General features: G+C 37.3%; 1 protein-coding gene across 2 annotated transcripts in view; it reads right to left on the reverse strand.

Moving 5' to 3' along the window:
* The window catches only part of TEX9 (testis expressed 9), a 69,178-nt gene extending 47,692 nt beyond the window's left edge, over positions 1–21,486 (reverse strand). Inside the window, exons 1-4 of one of the 2 annotated variants that reach the window (XM_058737638.1) lie at positions 21,402–21,486; positions 21,206–21,297; positions 5,973–6,036; positions 4,007–4,086 (exon numbers count right to left, since the gene is read on the reverse strand). In XM_058737638.1, the coding sequence (XP_058593621.1) occupies positions 4,007–4,086; positions 5,973–6,036; positions 21,206–21,297; positions 21,402–21,428 (263 nt within the window). In that variant the 5' untranslated portion in view covers positions 21,429–21,486. Of the gene's footprint in view, positions 1–4,006; positions 4,087–5,972; positions 6,037–6,192; positions 6,352–21,205; positions 21,299–21,401 lie in introns of those variants that run through there. The other variant, XM_058737639.1, reaches the window with a different exon arrangement.
* Between the last annotated feature and the right edge of the window lie 317 nt (positions 21,487–21,803).

Raw genomic sequence — 21,803 nt, forward strand, 5'->3', positions numbered from 1 at the left:
AACTAGTTACACATCGGTTATTTCAATATTAAATACAAAAATATACTTAGATAGATGTCATATACAACCTTTCAAAGAACCAGAAATAGCTTTGCAAAGAATAAAAAGAAGGCTTTAAAACAGCTTAAAATTACAGACTAAGAATCATTCTCACATATGACATTAAAATGTTACCAAATTTTATACAAAATTTTAGCTGTCCTCTTCCATGGCCTTCATATCAAAAATATTTGCCATTTCCTTACATTTTCTGTAGCTTCCATTGTTCCTTCCCAGATACACAAACGTATCAGCCAAAAGACATTTAACGGTTATCTGTCTCCCTCAGGTTTAGCTGAGTGACATTACTTTGCTAGTGTATTTCTGTGAAAAATGAACTAAAATACAGTATTCTAGTTACTTTCGTTACATTTCTCCATGAAAGGTTTGTACGTAACATGACCGAAATGATTTGGGTGGTAAACCTTGCTTCCAACAGGTCGAAGGATATGTATCCCATACTGTTAAGAAGCTAGATTCTGGTTTTCCAACTGTATTGTTTGGCAGAGCAACCTTGGATGTTGAAGACCTATTATAATGTATACTGCCTGACCATAATCATTTAGGTGTATTATTCTCCAAGCTAAAATGGATTGTCTCTCTACAGAATTACCTTCCAGATTCAGCAATTCCCAACTAATAGTCAAGTAGCATGTTTAAAAGCCAATTGTTCAAACAGTAGTATTTTTTTAAAAAGTCACCTGACCAAGGTAAACAGAGGTGTCATCACCACTTTGCACCTAAGGAAAATTTTGTGAAAGAAAACCAACAGATTTATCTTTAGGCTTGTGAAATCAGTCTCTCACTTGCTTCAACAGAAACTAGGCATTAGCAGTCATTACCATCATTTCAATCTATTCATTTACTTGATAAAAGCCGTGCCTCATCTTCTCTGTAATCCAAATTTTGGAATTTTGATAGCATCATTTCCCATAAAGTATCAGAAAGTGTTATATATAATAAGGATAAGTTGTTTCACGTGTGTATGTCAAATGATGATATAAAAAAATTTTTATGGGAAAAAATTTTATTAAAAAAAATTAAAATGCACCAGGCATTAACTCCTTGGAAGCAGGACCTGGTCTGTTATCACTGTATCACCAGTAGCTAGACCTGGCATGGATGGTGTTCAAAAATTGTTTCTTTTTTTTTCAGAAAGATTTACTGATTTACAGTAAAATATACTCTTTTTAGCTATACACCTCTATACATTTTAACAAACTTTATGATCATATAACCATAACAACCAAGACAGAGAATGTTTCCATCACCCCCAAAAGTTCCCTTGTGCTTTGCAGTTAATTATCTCCCCTCCACAACATAAAACCACGAATCAGATTCTGTCTCTATAGTTTTACCATTTCCAGAATGTCAAATAAAGGAACATAGGGATAAGGGAAAACAAAGAGAGAGAGAGAGAGGCAAACTAGAAAATAGACTCTTAACTACAGAGAACAAACTGATGGTTACCAGAGGGGAGGTGAATGGTGGGGGGATGGGTGAAATAGGTGATGGGGATTAAGCTGTGCACTTGTCATGATGAGCACAGGGTGATGTATGGCAGTGTTGAATCACTATATTGTACACCTGAAACTAATATTACACTGTATGGTAACTAACTGGAATTTAAATAAAAACTTTAAAAAAATGGAATCATACAGCATACATATATTTTAGTCTAGCTTCTTCACTTAGCTTCTATGTTGCTGCTGCATCAATAGTTCATTGCTTGTTACTGCCAAGTAGTATTCCATTGCATGGATATAACATAATTTGCTTATCCTACCTGTTTACTACTTGATAGATATTTGAGTTGTTCCAGTTTTGCAATTATAAATAAAAGTGCTATAAACATTCGCATAAAGGTTTTTGTTTGGACATGTGTCTTCATTTCTCTTGGGTAACCAGCGAAAGGAGAATTGCTGTATCATACGCAGTATTTTTGAGTAAATGAATGATGTCCCAATATTTCAAGTATGAGCCAACTGTACTACTGCTTAAATAACACATTTCTTTTCTGTTTCTAAGCCTTCTAAGGTGTTTAAACATTAGACCCTCTTGGGGCTGTGCTGCTTTCACAGCCTGCTTCGTCATCTCAGAAGAATGGGAGGACGCACAGCTGTTTTAAGATTTAAACAGTCACAGTTTTAGTCTATCACTCAAAGTTTCTTTGCCAATAAAACTCCCTTAAAAACTAGTGGATTTCACACCTATTTGATTCCAGTTAGTTCTGTGTGCCATTACCACACCTACAGTTCTCTCCGAGACTGTATTTCTTTAAACTGAACACCTCACCCTCCTCCCCTTCTCCTTCCTGACTTTAAAAATGGCTTACTTTGAGGTTGTCAGGCTTCTATGGGGAAACTACAGCTTTAGTTAGATCTTTGCACTGAGCCATTTTACCCAATTGGAAAGTTTCACTAGGTGCCATTCAAAATGATCCTTGCCCTGAAGAATCTTAATCCACTGTAAAGTTTTATCAATAGCATGAAGCGCACATCTTTAGTTTGACTTTTACTTCAAGGCTGAGCTTTAATAGGCTTTTGTTCCTCAAAGAATTTCTCTATATCATAATTTCTCTTGTCAAAAAGCAGCTAATTCTACAAAGCAAGAGTCATCAAGACAGTGAGGGAGGGCATAAGAAAAGATATATAGATTGGGACGCCTGGGTGGCTCAGTTGGTTGAGTGTCCAACTTCAGCTCAGGTCATGATCTCATGGTCCATGAGTTCGAGCCTTGCACCAGGCTCTGTGCTGACAGCTCAGAGCCTAGAGCCTGCTTTGGATTCTGTGTCTCCTTATCTCTCTGCGCCTCCCCTGCTCACACTCTGTCTTTCTCTCTCTCAAAAATAAATAAACATTAAAAAAATTAAAAAAAAAAAGATATATAGATCAATTGGGTAGAATTGAGAGCCCACCAATAAAACCATGTGTCTCTGGTCAGGTGGGTTTTGACAAAAGTGCCAAGACCATTCAGTGGGCAAAGAATAATACAGCTAATAGTAACTAACAGCACATACTACTAATATTCTGTTTTCCAACCTCTCTCCCTAACGCACAAGTTCATTTGACACCTGTTTTGCCTTCCCATTTAGCAAAGGTGGCAGTTTTACTAAATCCACTGCTGGTACATTTAATACAACTTCTCTATCTTTCCAGGATCAGTTTCCTCACTGGCTACCATCTAACTACAAAGCTAAAGCCACACTTTTTTCTACCATAAGTTCCATATGGTCACCCAGAGACAAGGCTGGGAGATTTCATCAACTGGATTTTCACTGATCATGGCATAGAAAGACTCAGCTTGAGGTTCAAAACCCAACTCCTATCTGTTGGCTTCGAAGAGAATAGTCTGACTTTTGCTCATAGCAAGAAACTTAGAATGTTGGGTGATCATTATTGCCTCAGCTTTAAGATTTTATAGTTTTATTCACATAGATCTTTTATGTTTCCTGTTAAATTTATTCCTAAATACTTTTTGGGTCCCTATTTTTTTCTTTTAACATACCTGAAGTCCACATGAAATTCAAGGGAAAAAAGATCTAATATATTTTATTTTTACTAATTTATTTATTTTTACCTAATTTTCATATGCAATTTTAAAAGAAAGTATAGGATGTAAGAACAGGTTCGGAAATCTTACCAACTGTGGTTTGCATCTCAGTGAAATCACATATTATCTATATATCCTTGGGCAAGCTCCTGAACTTTGCTAAGTTCTAGTTTCCTCATTTTTAAAATGAGGACAATAACATTTATTTCAAAATAGTACTCTGAGAATTAAATGAGATAAAGTAGGTAAAGGGTTTACATTGTGTCTGGCTGATATAAGCTCCCATTTTATTACTACATTATACATTACATTATTCTTCAAATTATAAATTTCCAATACTTACATGCAAAAAGATCTTACATAAAAAAAGACCCAAATGCATCATCAAAAAAATGGTATTTGAGATTTAACTTACTTTAAATTGCAATCCTCTTCCTTTTCATATGATTTAATTTGTGTTGAAACAGGCCTCAATTGGTCTTCTTGCTGATCTCTCTAGTTAAATGAGTAAAGGTAAGTCATATAAACAAAAACCAGGATATGGCTAAGTGCCTTTCTGATCATTAATCATTTCAGAGTTGTCCATAGTTTCCATGAAATCCAGGCATAGAATTCGAAATGTTATGGTATGAATATAAGGTTTGGAACAATGTAATTTCGCTTCTCATTCTTTTTGGATTAAGAAAGTCAATTTTAAAGGAAAAATGTATCAGTGCCTTATGTGATCTTATCTAACTCCTGTTTCCCCACTACATTAGTCTTCCAACTTGTAACATACAAAGGAAATTAGGCTCACAGGAAATGAGAACATAAATCTGTTTAATGGGTAGAAATGCTTATCTCAAAATAGGCAAGACTTCAATGTTAAGAAGATCATGAAGCACTAAAGTACTAAGTTTTTTGTAATGATGTATCAAGAAATCAAAGTGAGTAAACAAAAATTCAAGGGAGCAAAAGTTATATCCATTAGCTTCTGTGGGGCAGCAATGTCTTCTCCCCTTTCCCAGCCCTTCCTGGGCTTCTACTTTACTCTTTTTCGGGTAGAGGTAGATTGTCCTTATTAGAGGATTCTTGGAGCAATAAATCCCTCATTTTCCTATAATATGGTTTGTTATTTTCCTACTGAAGACACCGGCAAAAACTAAAAGATATCATAAATATTTTACTAAAAGTAAATTTTTAATTACAAATGAAACTAGCAAGTCTATAACCATTATCTGAATACATTACCTGAAAAGAATGTGATGTGTGTGTATGTATGTGTGTATATATGTGTATACATGTATATTATATATATTATATATTATATATGTGTATACATAATACATTATATATATACATATTATATATATATGTGTATACATAATATTATATATAACATATATTTATTATTTCAAAACTAACGAATAATGAAGGACTGTATAAGGCAGTTCAAACAAATTATTCCCTATTCTTCACTACCCTCCTAAGGGGGATGGGTGAGAATTTAAAAGAAGATGTATTAAGTAGAGTAAAAACTGAAAAAAGTTTGAAAGCAGCCACTTTATTCCTCTAAGGAATAAATAATGGGAATGTTGATGCATACGGAGCTGCTTACATTAGGAATAAACAATTTGGTAGCCAGAATGGGGCAAAACATGCTTATATTGTCTAATGATAAAACTTCACTACATTTTCTCTAACTATACAACTGACTACAGTCTAGCCCTAAGAATCTGAGTTACATCCAACTGCAGAATTTAAGAAACAAATTACCATCTGAGTGTCAGTGATGACTGTTATCCTTTATTCAACTTTTTTGCAGAGCCCATGTTATTTCTATCCTTACTGAATTACCAGAATTAATTATATACATCTACTCTCAAACATTAATTTTAAAGTAGTGGGAAAGATTACTAAGTATGAATGTTCTTACTAATTAGATGACTGGAACTTCAAATAGAAAACACTTTTTCAGTGGCTTTTCAAAAATGCGTGCATATCAAAAACATATACTTGCATATATATACATACACCTATTCATATATTCATGTTCATTCTGTGATAATTCATTGAACTAAAAATTTATGTTTTGGGCACTTTTATTTATTTTTTTTTTTTATTTTTTTTTTTTCAACGTTTTTTTATTTATTTTTGGGACAGAGAGAGACATAGCATGAACGGGGGAGGGGCAGAGAGAGAGGGAGACACAGAACCGGAAACAGGCTCCAGGCTCTGAGCCATCAGCCCAGAGCCTGACGCGGGGCTCGAACTCACGGACCGCGAGATCGTGACCTGGCTGAAGTCGGACGCTTAACCGACTGCGCCACCCAGGCGCCCCTTGGGCACTTTTAAAAAGTTAAAAAAAACTAGCGCTCACATGAAATTAGTAATTTACTTACTATTACTTCCTCAGCTTGTCGAACCAGATCAGCTGTTTTTGCCTCCAATTCTGCATTTAAACGCCTAAAGGCAGAAAATAATTATTTGGGATATACTCAAAATTCTAACAAAAATAAAAGCAATTAAATTTCAGTAACTACACTTTAGCTAATCAAAAAAATGCCAAAATACACACATGACATTTTTATTCTAAAATTACCATTACTTTAGAACTCTTACCTCCAACCACTCATGATTCCTTATCTTTTGTGGTAGAAATTCATACAGTAACTCGTGGCCTCTCTCGCCCTCACTTCAGGTGTAATGATTTATTTGGGTAGAACAAACTGGATGGGTTCAACTCAGTTTCACTCTCCATCTTCGTGGGATCAACTCCAACTGGGGACAGGAATAGGGCAGGTCGGGGGAGAGGCCTGCTTTGGTCTGGGGTGTTGCTGCAACTGGGGAGATAACTCTGGGTTTAGTGAGCAGACCTAATGTGGCTCACACCTCAGCTACATACTTCAGTATCAGCTTCAGAAACAATGGTGACTGTTTTGGCCTCCACTTGCCACTCCTTCCTCCACCCCCATCCCTGCCTCACCCCACCACATCTACTTGGAATCTAACCAAGAATAGGAATACTATTAGGCTCCATTTAGATGGGAAGAATGGCAAGAATGGCAATATCACTGAAGGAAACTCTTTTTAAAGAAAAAAGTGCTCATAATCTTTCCACCATCATCCAATTGTTTTTATTTTTCATATTCCCTTCTAATTTTCATCTATACACACAATTTCATACTATGCTTTCCTACAAAAAACAGAAGGAATATGTATCTCCACATAATCTTTATAATTCATGCCTTAAATGGCTACACAATTCTAATGAGTTGCACTTAACATAATGTACTAAACTGTTCCTACTGTTAAAGATTCTTTTTCACTTTTAAAGGTTAACACTATAATAAATATCTTCAAAAGCATGTAACTTTTTTTTTTATGCATGACTCTTTATTTATTTATTTATTTTTTATTTTTTAATATATGAAATTTACTGTCAAATTGGTTTCCATACAACACCCAGTGCTCATCCCAAAAGGTGCCCTCCTCAATACCCATCACCCACCCTGCCCTCCCTCCCACCCCCCATCAACCCTCAGTTTGTTCTCAGTTTTTAACAGTCTCTTATGCTTTGGCTCTCTCCCACTCTAACCTCTTTTTTTTTTTTTTTCCCTTCCCCTCCCCCATGGGTTTCTGTTACGTTTCTCAGGATCCACATAAGAGTGAAACCATATGGTATCTGTCTTTCTCTGTATGGCTTATTTCACTTAGCATCACACTCTCCAGTTCCATCCACGTTGCTACAAAAGGCCATATTTCATTCTTTCTCATTGCCACATAGTATTCCATTGTGTATATAAACCACAATTTCTTTATCCATTCATCAGTTGATGGACATTTAGGCTCTTTCCATAATTTGGCTATTGTTAAGAGTGCTGCTATAAACATTGGGGTACAAGTGCCCCTATGCATCAGTACTCCTGTATCCCTTGGATAAATTCCTAGCAGTGCTATTGCTGGGTCATAGGGTAGGTCTATTTTTAATTTTTTGAGGAACCTCCACACTGCTTTCCAGAGCGGCTGCACCAATTTGCATTCCCACCAACAGTGCAAGAGGGTTCCCGTCTCTCCACATCCTCTCCAGCATCTATAGTCTCCTGATTTCTTCATTTTGGCCACTCTGACTGGCGTGAGGTGGTATCTGAGTGTGGTTTTGATTTGTATTTCCCTGATGAGGAGCGACGTTGAACATCTTTTCATGTGCCTGTTGGCCATCCGGATGTCTTCTTTAGAGAAGTGTCTATTCATGTTTTCTGCCCATTTCTTCACTGGGTTATTTGTTTTTCGGGTGTGGAGTTTGATGAGCTCTTTATAGATTTTGGATACTAGCCTTTGTCCGATGTGTCATTTGCAAATATCTTTTCCCATTCCGTTGGTTGCCTTTTAGTTTTGTTGGTTGTTTCCTTTGCTGTGCAGAAGCTTTTTATCTTCATAAGGTCCCAGTAATTCATTTTTGCTTTTAATTCCCTTGCCTTTGGGGATGTGCCGAGTAAGAGATTGCTACGGCTGAGGTCAGAGAGGTCTTTTCCTGCTTTCTCCTCTAAGGTTTTGATGGTTTCCTGTCTCACATTCAGGTCCTTTATCCATTTTGAGTTTATTTTTGTGAATGGTGTGAGAAAGTGGTCTAGTTTCAACCTTCTGCATGTTGCTGTCCAGTTCTCCCAGCACCATTTGTTAAAGAGACTGTCTTTTTTCCATTGGATGTTCTTTCCTGCTTTGTCAAAAATGAGTTGGCCATACGTTTGTGGGTCTAGTTCTGGGGTTTCTATTCGATTCCATTGGTCTATGTGTCTGTTTTTATGCCAATACCATGCTGTCTTGATGATGACAGCTTTGTAGTAGAGGCTAAAGTCTGGGATTGTGATGCCTCCTGCTTTGGTCTTCTTCTTCAAAATTACTTTGGCTATTCGGGGCCTTTTGTGGTTCCATATGAATTTTAGGATTGCTTGTTCTAGTTTCGAGAAGAATGCTGGTGCAATTTTGATTGGGATTGCATTGAATGTGTAGATAGCTTTGGGTAGTATTGACATTTTGACAATATTTATTCTTCCAATCCATGAGCAGGGAATGTCTTTCCATTTCTTTATATCTTCTTCAATTACCTGCATAAGCTTTCTATAGTTTTCAGCATACAGATCTTTTACATCTTTGGTTAGATTTATTCCTAGGTATTTTATGCTTCTTGGTGCAATTGTGAATGGGATCAGTTTCTTTATTTGTCTTTCTGTTGCTTCATTGTTAGTGTATAAGAATGCAACTGATTTCTGTACATTGATTTTGTATCCGGCAACTTTGCTGAATTCATGTATCAGTTCTAGCAGACTTTTGGTGGAGTCTATCGGATTTTCCATGTATAATATCATGTCATCTGCAAAAAGCGAAAGCTTGACTTCATCTTTGCCAATTTGGATGCCTTTGATTTCCTTTTGTTGTCTGATTGCTGATGCTAGAACTTCCAGCACTATATTAAACAGCACCGGTGAGAGTGGGCATCCCTGTTGTGTTCCTGATCTCAGGGAAAAAGCTCTCAGTTTTTCCCCATTGAGGATGATGTTAGCTGTGGGCTTTTCATAAATGGCTTTTATGATCTTTAAGTATGTTCCTTCTATCCCGACTTTCTCAAGGGTTTTTATTAAGAAAGGGTGCTGGATTTTGTCAAAGGCCTTTTCTGCATCGATTGACAGGATCATATGGTTCTTCTCTTTTTTTTTGTTAATGTGATGTATCACGTTGATCGATTTGCGAATGTTGAACCAGCCCTGCATCCCAGGAATGAATCCCACTTGATCATGGTGAATAATTCTTTTTATATGCTGTTGAATTCGATTTGCTAGTATCTTATTGAGAATTTTTGCATCCATATTCATCAGGGATATTGGCCTGTAGTTCTCTTTTTTTACTGGGTCTCTGTCTGGTTTAGGAATCAAAGTAATACTGGCTTCATAGAATGAGTCTGGAAGTTTTCCTTCCCTTTCTATTTCTTGGAATAGCTTGAGAAGGATAGGTATTATCTCTGCTTTAAACGTCTGGTAGAACTCCCCTGGGAAGCCATCTGGTCCTGGACTCTTATTTGTTGGGAGATTTTTGATAACCGATTCAATTTCTTCGCTGGTTATGGGTCTGTTCAAGCTTTCTATTTCCTCCTGATTGAGTTTTGGAAGAGTGTGGGTGTTTAGGAATTTGTCCATTTCTTCCAGGTTGTCCAATTTGTTGGCATATAATTTTTCATAGTATTCCCTGATAATTGTTTGTATCTCTGAGGGATTGGTTGTAATAATTCCATTTTCATTCATGATTTTATCTATTTGGGTCATCTCCCTTTTCTTTTTGAGAAGCCTGGCTAGAGGTTTGTCAATTTTGTTTATTTTTTCAAAAAAACAACTCTTGGTTTCGTTGATCTGCTCTACAGTTTTTTTAGATTCTATATTGTTTATTTCTGCTCTGATCTTTATGATTTCTCTTCTTCTGCTGGGTTTAGGCTGCCTTTGCTGTTCTGCCTCTATTTCCTTTAGGTGTGCTGTTAGATTTTGTATTTGGGATTTTTCTTGTTTCTTGAGATAGGCCTGGATTGCAATGTATTTTCCTCTCAGGACTGCCTTCGCTGCGTCCCAAAGCGTTTGGATTGTTGTATTTTCATTTTCGTTTGTTTCCATATATTTTTTAATTTCTTCTCTAATTGCCTGGTTGACCCACTCATTCGTTAGTAGGGTGTTCTTTAACCTCCATGCTTTTGGAGGTTTTCCAGACTTTTTCCTGTGGTTGATTTCAAGCTTCATAGCATTGTGGTCTGAAAGTATGCATGGTATAATTTCAATTCTTGTAAACTTATGAAGGGCTGTTTTGTGACCCAGTATATGATCTATCTTGGAGAATGTTCCATGTGCACTCGAGAAGAAAGTATATTCTGTTGCTTTGGGATGCAGAGTTCTAAATATATCTGTCAAGTCCATCTGATCCAATGTATCATTCAGGGCCCTTGTTTCTTTATTGACTGTGTGTCTAGATGATCTATCCATTTCTGTAAGTGGGGTGTTAAAGTCCCCTGCAATGACCACATTCTTATCAATAAGGTTGCTTATGTTTATGAGTAACTGTTTTATATATCTGGGGGCTCCGGTATTTGGCGCATAGACATTTATAATTGTTAGCTCTTCCTGATGGATAGACCCTGTAATTATTATATAATGCCCTTCTTCATCTCTTGTTACAGCCTTTAATTTAAAGTCTAGTTTGTCTGATATAAGTATGGCTACTCCAGCTTTCTTTTGGCTTCCAGTAGCATGATAAATAGTTCTCCATCCCCTCACTCTCAATCTAAAGGTGTCCTCAGACCTAAAATGAGTCTCTTGTAGACAGCAAATAGATGGGTCTTGTTTTTTTATCCATTCTGATACCCTATGTCTTTTGGTTGGCGCATTTAATCCATTTACATTCAGTGTTATTATAGAAAGATACGGGTTTAGAGTCATTGTGATGTCTGTATGTTTTATGCTTGTAGTGATGTCTCTGGTACTTTGTCTCACAGGATCCCCCTTAGGATCTCTTGTAGGGCTGATTTCGTGGTGACAAATTCCTTCAGTTTTTGTTTGTTTGGGAAGACCTTTATCTCTCCTTCTATTCTAAATGACAGACTTGCTGGATAAAGGATTCTCGGCTGCATATTTTTTCTGTTTAGCACACTGAAGATATCGTGCCAAGCCTTTCTGGCCTGCCAAGTTTCAAAGGAGAGATCAGTCACGAGTCTTATAGGTCTCCCTTTATATGTGAGGGCATGTTTATCCCTTGCTGCTTTCAGAATTTTCTCTTTATCCTTGTATTTTGCCAGTTTCACTATGATATGTCGTGCAGAAGATCGATTCAAGTTACGTCTGAAGGGAGTTCTCTGTGCCTCTTGGATTTCAATGCCTTTTTCCTTCCCCAGTTCAGGGAAGTTCTCAGCTATAATTTCTTCAAGTACCCCTTCAGCACCTTTCCCTCTCTCTTCCTCCTCTGGAATACCAATTATGCGTATATTATTTCTTTTTAGTGTATCACTTAGTTCTCTAATTTTCCCCTCATACTCCTGGATTTTTTTATCTCTCTTTCTTTCAGCTTCCTTTCTCCATAACTTTATCTTCTAGTTCACCTATTCTCTCCTCTGCCTCTTCAATCCGAGCCGTCGTGGTTTCCATTTTGTTTTGCATTTCGTTTAAAGCGTTTTTCAGCTCCTCGTGACTGTTCCTTAGTCCCTTGATCTCTGTGGCAAGAGATTCTCTGCTGTCCTGTATACTGTTTTCAAGCCCAGCGATTAATTTTATGACTATTATTCTAAATTCACTTTCTGTTATATTATTTAAACCCTTTTTGATCAGTTCATTAGCTGTTGTTATTTCCTGGAGATTCTTCTGAGGGGAATTCTTCCGTTTGGTCATTTTGGACAGTCCCTGGAGTGGTGAGGACCCGCAGGGCACTTCCCCCGTGCTGTGGTGTATAAATGGAGTTGGTGGGCGGGGCCGCAGTCCGACCTGATGTCTGCCCCCAGCCCACCGCTGGGGCCACAGTCAGACTGGTGTGTGCCTTCTCTTCCCCTCTCCTAGGGGCGGGATTCACTGTGGGGTGGTGTGGCCCGTCTGGTCTACTTGCACACTGCCAGGCTTGTGGTGCTGGGGAGCTGGCGTATTAGCTGGGGTGGGTAGGCAAGGTGCACGGGGGCGGGAGGGGCAGGCTTAGCTCGCTTCTCCTTAGGTGATCCACTTCAGGAGGGGCCCTGTGGCAGCAGGAGGGAGTCAGATCCGCTGCCAGAGGTTTGGCTCCGCAGAAGCACAGAGTTGGGTGTTTGCGCGGAGCGAGCAAGTTCCCTGGCAGGAACTGGTTCTCTTTGGGATTTTGGCTGGGGGATGGGCGGGGGAGATGGCGCTGGCGAGCGCCTTTGTTCCCCGCCAAGCTGAGCTCTGCCGTCCGGGGGCTCAGCAGCTCTCCCTCCCTTTGTCCTCCAGCCTTCCCGCTTTCTGAGCAGAGCTGTTAACTTCTGACCTCCCAGACGCTAAGTCGCGCTTGCTGTCGGAACACAGTCCGTCCGGCCCCTCCGCTTTTGCCTGCCAGACTCGGGGGCTCTGCTTGGCCGGCGAGCCGTCCCTCCGCCCCGGCTCCCTCCCGCCAGTCCGTGGAGCGCGCACCGCCTCGCCGCCCTTCCTACCCTCTTCCGTGGGCCTCTCGTCTGCGCTTGGCTCCGGAGACTCCGTTCTGCTAATCCTCTGGCGGTTTTCTGGGTTCTTTAGGCAGGTGTAGGTGGAATCTAAGTGATCAGCAGGACGCGCGGTGAGCCCAGCGTCCTCCTACGCCGCCATCTTCCGGAACCTATCGCATGTAACTTTTTAATTTTATTCATAGGTCACATTCCTAGACCATCTAGTCCCTTTTGAAATTACATTAAGGGAATATGTTGAGTAATTTTTAAAATGAGATATGATATTGTTTGTTTTTCTTCGATATGTGATTCAGAAGAAACAAAATTCAGACAATCCCCACCCCCCAGTAAAAAAAAAAAAAAAAAAAAAAAAAAAGGAAGAAGAGAAGCAATACTACATTCCTTATGCCTTCCTAAAACAGTCTAATGTAAGAAATATTTTTACATCTTAAGATCAGTTAATCAAAAGAAAAATAACTAATAAAGACTTAAAGTTGCATTTAAGATGCCATTACTTGATTTTTCACATTTTCTTAAGAATCATGAGAACTTAAATAGAAGCTTCTGGTCAATATAGTTTCCTCAGGATGACTCAGAACACTATTCTGCTCCAAACCATGGATGTCCAAATGGACATGTTGGATAAAATGTAATGAAGGAAATATTGCTAAACTCCAACTCAGGCAAGGAAAATACCCTGACACTAAAAATAAAGCAGTAACTCAAAGTGAGAGCAGTAAACAGGAACAGAAGCCAAAAAAGTCTAACAGCTAAAAACTGATGCATGTGTGGGAGTCATGAAGGACTACACCTGTGAAACACAGACTATAAAACACTACCCATAACATTAGGCAAATGGAAATGAAACTGGAGTCATGGGTGGAAAAGATTCTCTTGTCAGTGGTCAGAGCAAATTCATCTTTCCCAGATGGTGTGGGGACACTGTGCCAAATTTTAGTGTAGAAAGGTACACCGAAAGCAGTGAAAACTCTGATAAGCTAGGAAAGGTAAATGTGAAATCAACCTATAATGACATTTATTCATGTAGAACATATGGAGCTCTCTCAGAAAGCAAACCCTGCTAAAAATAACCTCACAAACATAACAAACTGCATAAAGAAGTTACCAAAACAGAGAAACGGCAGACACGACAAAACTTATACCATAATAACTAGATTTTCTAAATCTATAAATAAAAATCTAAATCTAAAATCTATTTTTAAATATTTTAAATCAGGATTTTTCATTTGCCCACTCCCCAAAAAGCAGGAATAGAAACTATTAGGCAAGAGCTAATATTTTTTTTTAACAAAAGAACACTGAATTTAGAAAAGAACCAAGTAGAAATTACATTAACAAAAACACAGTCATTGCATTTAAAAACTCAAACTCAATGGTTACACTGAACAATCAAATGAACTGAAGAGGAAATGAATGAGAGATAAGAGACAATGCACCTAAAAGGAGATAAAGAGAAGCAAAAAGATAAAAAAACAAAAGAAAGGATAACATGCATTGAAGAGAGACTGACAAAGACATATGTACATCTACCTAATAGAAGCTGCAGAAGGAAATCCCAGAAGCAGGAACATCAGTATTCAAATACTGAGAATTTTCTAGTACTGAAGAAAGACATGGATCTCAAGTGGAATTAAAATAGTGAAATTAGTCAGAGAAAGACAAAAATCATATGACTTCACTAATATGAGGACTTTAAGAGACAAAACAGATGAACATAAGGGAAGGGAAACAAAAATGTTATAAAAACAGGGAGGGAGACAAAACAGAAGAGACTCATAAATATGGAGAACAAACTGAGGGTTATGGGAGGGGTTGTGGGGAGGAGGGATGAGCTAAATGGGTAAGGGGCACTAAGGAATCTACTCCTGAAATCATTTTTGCACTATATGGTAACTAATTTGGATGTAAATTTAAAAAAATAAAAAATAAAACAAGTTAAAAAAAAAAGACTGTAATCTGGGCACTAAGGTTGGTGTTATTAGAATGGTTACTGTTTCTAGGTCTTTTCATGGACAAAGCTAGGAAATAGTGGGTGGGGGGAAGGGGAGGAGATGTTTTGTTTATTTATTATATATTAATTTATTTATTTTTGAGAGAGAGACAGAGCATGAGTGGGGGAGGGGCAGAGAGAGAGGGAGACACAGAATATGAAGCAGGTTCCAGGTTCTGAGCTGTCAGCACAGAGCACGACATGGGGCCCGAACTCACAAACCTTGAGATCATGACCTGAGCCGAAGTCGCTCAACCGACTGAGCCACCCAGGCACCCCTATTTTGTTTTAAAGATAAAATAAATCATAAGTTCAAACATTCTTCCAATTCAAATTCAAGACTACAGAGTTTTTACTTAGCCTCTTTTATGTTACATTCATATCTCCTTTTCCCACTCTGATCATTCTGGTTCTCAAAGTCACTGGGGATAAAAGAATTAAAATTATTATATAACAAACATATATCAAAACATATATATATAATCATATAACAAACATATATCAAAAAAGAAAACAGGGGCACCTGGACAACTCAGTCAGTAGAGTATATGACTCATGATCTCAGGGTTGTGGGGTTGAGCTCCATGCTGAGATTAGAAATTACTTAAAATCTTAAGAAAGAAAGAAAGAAGGAAAGAGAGAGAGAGAGAGAGAGAGAGAGAGAGAGAGAGAGAGAAAGAAAGAAAGAAAGAAAAAAAGAAAGAAAGAAAAAAAGAAAGAAGGAAAGAAAGAAAGAAAGAAAATTAGCCCACACCTGTATATGTCATAGTGAAATTACAGAACTTCAAAGACAAAAATAATCTTTAAATTATCAAAGCAATTATTTTAAAAAAAAAAAAAAAAGTCTACCAGCATGATGTTCTAAAAAGCTGAGAGTAGACAGTTTATCAACATCTCTAGATTCCAATAGACAATGAAGTGTTAACTTCAATGGATTGCAGAGGAAGAAAACTGACCATTTAGAATTCTATGTCCAGCTAAACTACCATAGAAGAATAAGTGTTAACAAAATTTTCAAAAAAGACTGCAGACTCAGAAAAAGTAATGAAGGGTCTACACTTCAGGAAGGAGGAAGCTGGACCTAGAAAAAAGGTCACAACAGGGAAAAAAATTAGAAAACATGATGATAAATCTAAATTAGTACAGAACATAAAAATAACATTAATGATAACCTGGAGAGCAGGAATGTTCAAAACTAAGAGCAAGTCAAGTATTATCTAACTTGACAGATAGAAGAAAACCAAGTTAAAGCATTTTAAGGTCTTTCCAAACCAGAAAAAGAAAAATAGAGATACAACAAAAACTTCAACCCAATAGAAGACAGAAAAGAACAAAGGGATAGTAAAGAGGAAATACAAAAAATAAAATGACCCAAAGAATTTCAAATTAATGACACAATAATGTAAATAAATTCACTTATCAGAGGCAGAAATGATCAGACAGGATATAAAAACAATGTTTTTAAAACTAAATGATATAAAAAGCTTATAAATAAAAGAATAAAAAATGGAACTAATAATGAAAGGGATAATTCATTTCACCTGGAAGATTTAAGGAAATCAAACAATATAGTGTCCAAGCAAAAAAATGAACACAATTCTATGAAGAAGTTTTTAAATTATAGTTATAGCTTATTTCAATACACCTCTAACAGGAATCAACAGAGCTAGCAAGAAAAAAAAATGGTGAGGATACTGATATTATGGAAAGCCAAATTAATTAGCTTGAGCTAAGAGATTAATCAACAAATAGCAAATATACTTTCTATCAGAGAATACATGAACATTTACAAAAACTGAACATGTATCTATTCAGAAGTAAGTTTCAATACATTTTCAAATATCATTAGTATGTAATTCTCTGACCATAGTGCAATTAAACATAAATTTTAAAATTATAAAAATAAAGCAATCAAACAATCTATATGCCTGGGAACTAAAAAACTCCTAAATAATCACTTATGAAAATCATAAAATATTTAAAACAAATAACCACAAAAGAAATAAATATCAAACTAGGCCCTGAAATACAAATAAGCTGTAGGTGGAGAAAAATTTACAAAAATTAAATGTATTTATTAAAAAATTAAAAACAAAACTAAAAATGAAACTAAAGTAAATTAAAAATAACTTTTTTGTTTAAATTTGAGACAGAGAGCATGAGCAGGGGAGAGGGGTGAGGGAGAGAGAGAGTCTTAGCAGGCTCTATGCTCAGTGTGGAGCCCAACACAGGGCTGCATCTCACAACCCTGTAATCATGATCTAAGCAGAAGTCAGGAGCCAGTTGCTCAACTGAGTGAGCCACCCAGGTGCCCTAGTAAACTAAATATGAACTAAATTACTAAACTAAAGAGTAAAAAAAAAAAAAAAAATCCACCACAATTAGAAGAGCTAGGATAAAGACCAAATAAAAAAACATAGATTAGCAGCAAAATCAAAAGCTAGTTCTCTGGGGGCATCTGGATGGCTCAGTCAGTTAAGCATCTGACTCTCAATCTCTGCTCAGGTCTTGATCTCAGGGTCATGAGTTCAAGTTCCGTGTTGGGCTGGGCATGGAGCCTACTTAAAGAAAAAAAAAAAAGCTAGTTCTCTGAAAAGACCAATAAAATAGACCTTCCAGCAAGACTGCAAAAAAGAAAAGGCAAAAATAAATGACACTAGAAAGCTTCCATAAGATGTGTGTGTATAAGGTAACAAACACGCACAAGACTTAAAATACACACACACACACACACACACACACACATCAGACACATATACACATAATGGAACATTATTCAGCCATAAAAAAGAATGAAATCTTGCTACCTGCAACAACGTGGATGATGGTAGAGAGTATTATGTTAGTGAAATTAAATCAGAGAAAGACAAATAACATATGATTTCACTGATGTGGAACTTAAGAAACAAAACAAATGAGCAAAGGAGGAAAAAAAGAGAAAGAGAACCAAGAAATACTTAACCACAGAGAACAAACTGATGGTTACCAGAGGGGAGGTGGGTGAGGAGATAGGTCAACTTCGGGACGGGCATTAAAAAGCACACTTGTCGTGATCAGCAAAGAATGGTGTATGGAAGTGTTGAATCACCACACTGTACACCTGAAACAAATATAACACTATATGCTAACTATACTGGAATTAAAAAAAAATAGTAATAAATTAACTATTTCTTAAAAAATAAACATATTAAGAGTATATTTATGTTTTTATATTATAAATTTACCTTTTTAAAACATACATGAAGTGGACACTTTTCTAGAAAACTATAAATTACCAAAATTTATTCTGGAAGCACTAGTACATCTAAATTAATGATTATTCATTTATGAAACTGAAATGACAGGCAAAAAAATTCCATCAACAAAAAATACATCAGACTCAATTTCAGTTTTAATCAAAGGATAGATGATCCCTAGTTACAAAAAGCTTCCAAGAACAGAAAAAAACAAAAAGGAAAACTATTCTGTTGTTTCATGTGGCTAGGATAATATGGGTATCAAAATCAGAAAGGAAAAGAACTAGAAAAAAGTATAAGACCAATTTCATTTGTTTGAAGATGCAAAAAACCTACATAAAATTAGAGCAGTCAAATCCAGCAGTCTTTAAAGGAAAATAAAAAATCTGCTTAGTAGTTCAAAGTGTTAAAACATTAAATATGGTGGGGGAGGGCATTTAGTCACCTAAATTAATTAGGGAAAAAGTTTTGATAGGATTTAACATTCATTCAAAACAGGAATTAAAGGAAACAATGTCCTTAAACCTAATAAAACAATCTAGTAAAACTCTATTATCAAATTTCATACACAGTGATAAATTAAGTGGGCTCCTTAAAATCATAACCAAGATAAGGATGCTCATCATCACTTTTTCTATTCCATACTGCAGTGGAGGTGCTAACCAGATTGATTTTAAAAAATGCATAAGAAACTGTGAAGACACAAAACTATCCTTATCTGCATTTAATATAACAATGATTATAAAAAATCCAAGGGACTCTATCTACACAACAACTAAGAGAGTTCAGCAGGACTGACTATATATAAATACAGGCGTAAGATCAACATACAAAATCACCAATGTTCCTACACATCTAATCAATTAGAAATATTTTAAAAAGCCATTCATTATAGCCACAAAAACTACAAGGCACCTAGAAATAGATTACATATGTGAGGGTTTAATGTAGTAATATAAAATATTAAAGGACACCAAAAAACCCCAACACCTGTATAAATGGAGATGTATCAATATTCATGGAAAGAAAGATTCAATACCATAAAGATGCCAGTTCTCTGCCAATTAATCTATAAATCCAATGTCAGTGGTATTTATGGGTATGGGATGTGGGGAGGAGTGGGGCTTGCCCTACCGGTTATCAAGACCATTATAACAGAGGTCACAGAATTTTACTGTTTAGATTTCTAGTTTTATAATATAGGCAAGAAACTTGGAAAACCTACTGACTTGAGTAATCAGCACATTCTTTAGTATATTCTCTCAGATGGTGATTATTTCCTGAAAATATCTAACAGCAGTTGATTGTAGACCATTCTATATTGGGATCCCGGCAAGTTCTGTGTTCTGCTGATTGGAGACATCCCAAATATGCTTAATATCAAGAGCGCATGTGGCAAAATACTTTGTTACTACCTCTTATTCTTGCCCATAAGAATGGCCAGATATTTTACTCTTCTGCATGGCACAGAAGTGATCTATAGCTTCAGGCAGAGCCAGGAAGCTACTCTGTTCATATATGCCTCAGATTTGCACACCTGAGTACAGGTAACAGAACAAGCAACAACTGGCCACCTTTACCACAAAATGACTTTTGTTAAAATAGAATAGCTCCTATAAATGTCTTTAAGAAGACTTGAAGCAGGACCATAACAACATACCAGAGCTAGATGCAAATTATACCCCTAAATAAGTAAATGAATTAACCTAATCAGTGCAGGTATTTAGTGCTATCTAGAGTATAATGAAAATAACCATTTGGGGTTGAGCACAGCTGATTCAGACCTGTACACAGACAACAGATGAGTTACTTAGGTAAACTCCTGAAGTGAATTAATAGGCCCATTTCATTAAATAGAGGAGAATTATTATCTTCCTACATGTTATGGCAAATTAATGAGTACATGTCTAGTTCATCAAGAGAGTTCACTTCAGTTTTAACTTTAAATATGCTTTAATTTTAAGTACAGATCATATGGTAACTCTATGTTTAACTATATGATGCAGTACTATAATGTTTCCCAATTTTAAATTAAATTAGATAAATTAAAAAGAACATGAGTTGGTAAAATATAATTTTTCGTAAGGGTATATGCAATGACAAATAAAAGACGTGGTCTCTTACTTTAAAGAACTTACAGCCCAGTGGAAGAAACAGACAAAAAGTACACTAACAAATGAATTTGTAACAATTATGCTAACTGCAAAGAAAAATTAGTAAGTCCCTATAAAAAGAGTAACTGGGGAGCTTACTTTAACATAGTTCGGGAAGACCACGCGGAGCATTACAGGTGGAAGGCATATGTGTGATTGTCCTCAAGGGAAAAGTCTGAGAAGCTTAAAGACCAGTGAGGCTCGAAATTGGTACGCAAAAAAGAGAGGGCACCAGATCAAACTAGAGACAGGAGCCAGATCAGACAGCTTCTTTTTTGATTTTTTGATTTTTATTTATTTTAATATGAAATTTATTGTCAAATTGGTTTCCATACAACACACAGTGCTCATCCCAACAGGTGCCCTCCTCAATGCCCATCACCCACTTTCCCCTCCTTCCCACCCCCCATCAACCTTCAGTTTATTCTCAGTTTTTAAAAGTCTCTTACGGTTTGGCTCCCTCCCTAACTTCAGACAGTTTCTAAAGTGCAACAGGGAACCACTGCAAAGTTTCAAGCAAGGGAGTGACATGATCAAATTGAATGATTACTCTGGGTCTGTGTGAAAACTGGGGCATGAAGGCAGAAATGATCTAAAAATGAAAGCACGTGTTGTCAGAACAGGTATAATTACACTGAGCGCAGATAAGGAAATGCTCCTCCCAACTCCACCAAATGTGGATGAGAACGGGAATTCCAACTTCAATGAGAAACACGCTTTCAATTTAAAAACCAAGAGAAATTTACATAACTAAACTCTAGGGACTCCAAATTAAGTGGATTTTCTTAAACTAGAAACTGAAATATTGGCAATTCCTGCTATCCTACTCACAAAGAGCATTATCATTTTCCTGATGAACATGTTTACTTGGGGTAAATTTCCATCCCCTTCAAACACTGACGATGCAAGCGGAGAAAAGATGAAGAAAGACTAGCGAATAGGATGATGAAAGGAGAGTGGTAAACAGTGAGTAACCCCGAAGACCCCGTCAGTCACCAGGAAAGTACTTGCAAGCAGCCTCATTTGGGTAAAGGAAAGTAGGAAAAGCTGAACGGCTTCTTACTTATATTCTTCCTCCCGGGCAAGTAGGTCACGTCGAGGCGCAGCAGGTTGCTGAATACGCTGCGGGAGCGGAGTGCCTGGAACGCTCCGTCTCTGTAAAAGAGAAAGGGACTTTCAGACCCGAAGTTAAATGAGGTTCCGCGTTCTCAGCCCGCTGGAAATCTAGTCGCTACTCGCGTGTCTGTGTTTGAACTGACCCGGGGACCCACACTGCGCCCCGCCATCTTTCACGACCGACGCTGTTACCGAGGCAACGAACTCATCTTCCCGCGAGAGTTCCCGCATCCCAGACAGCCTACCGCCCTGGGCGCAGACTCCGTCTAGTCCTGGACTCTAGAGCTGTCTGAGACTGGGGTGGGGCATGAGGGCTAGGGAATAAGCAGAGAGGAAGCTCTAGCTGTGGACTGAAAGGGGGAACCCTGATCTGCACTGCCCCAGTAGCCCAAGAAGCCAGCCTACTGGGTCGACATACAAATTGTGAAGTTGGGGTTGGAACCGTTTCAATCAAGGAAGGCAGGTCCGTTTCTAAAACTCAGAAGCAAGCTAGTAAAGCTCCTTCTCTGTTGTGCTTTTCCAAACTTACTAGCCAATTCGACCTC

This window comes from Neofelis nebulosa, chromosome 7 (genome assembly GCF_028018385.1).
Source record: "Neofelis nebulosa isolate mNeoNeb1 chromosome 7, mNeoNeb1.pri, whole genome shotgun sequence".
NCBI classification, from domain to species: Eukaryota; Metazoa; Chordata; class Mammalia; order Carnivora; family Felidae; genus Neofelis; species Neofelis nebulosa.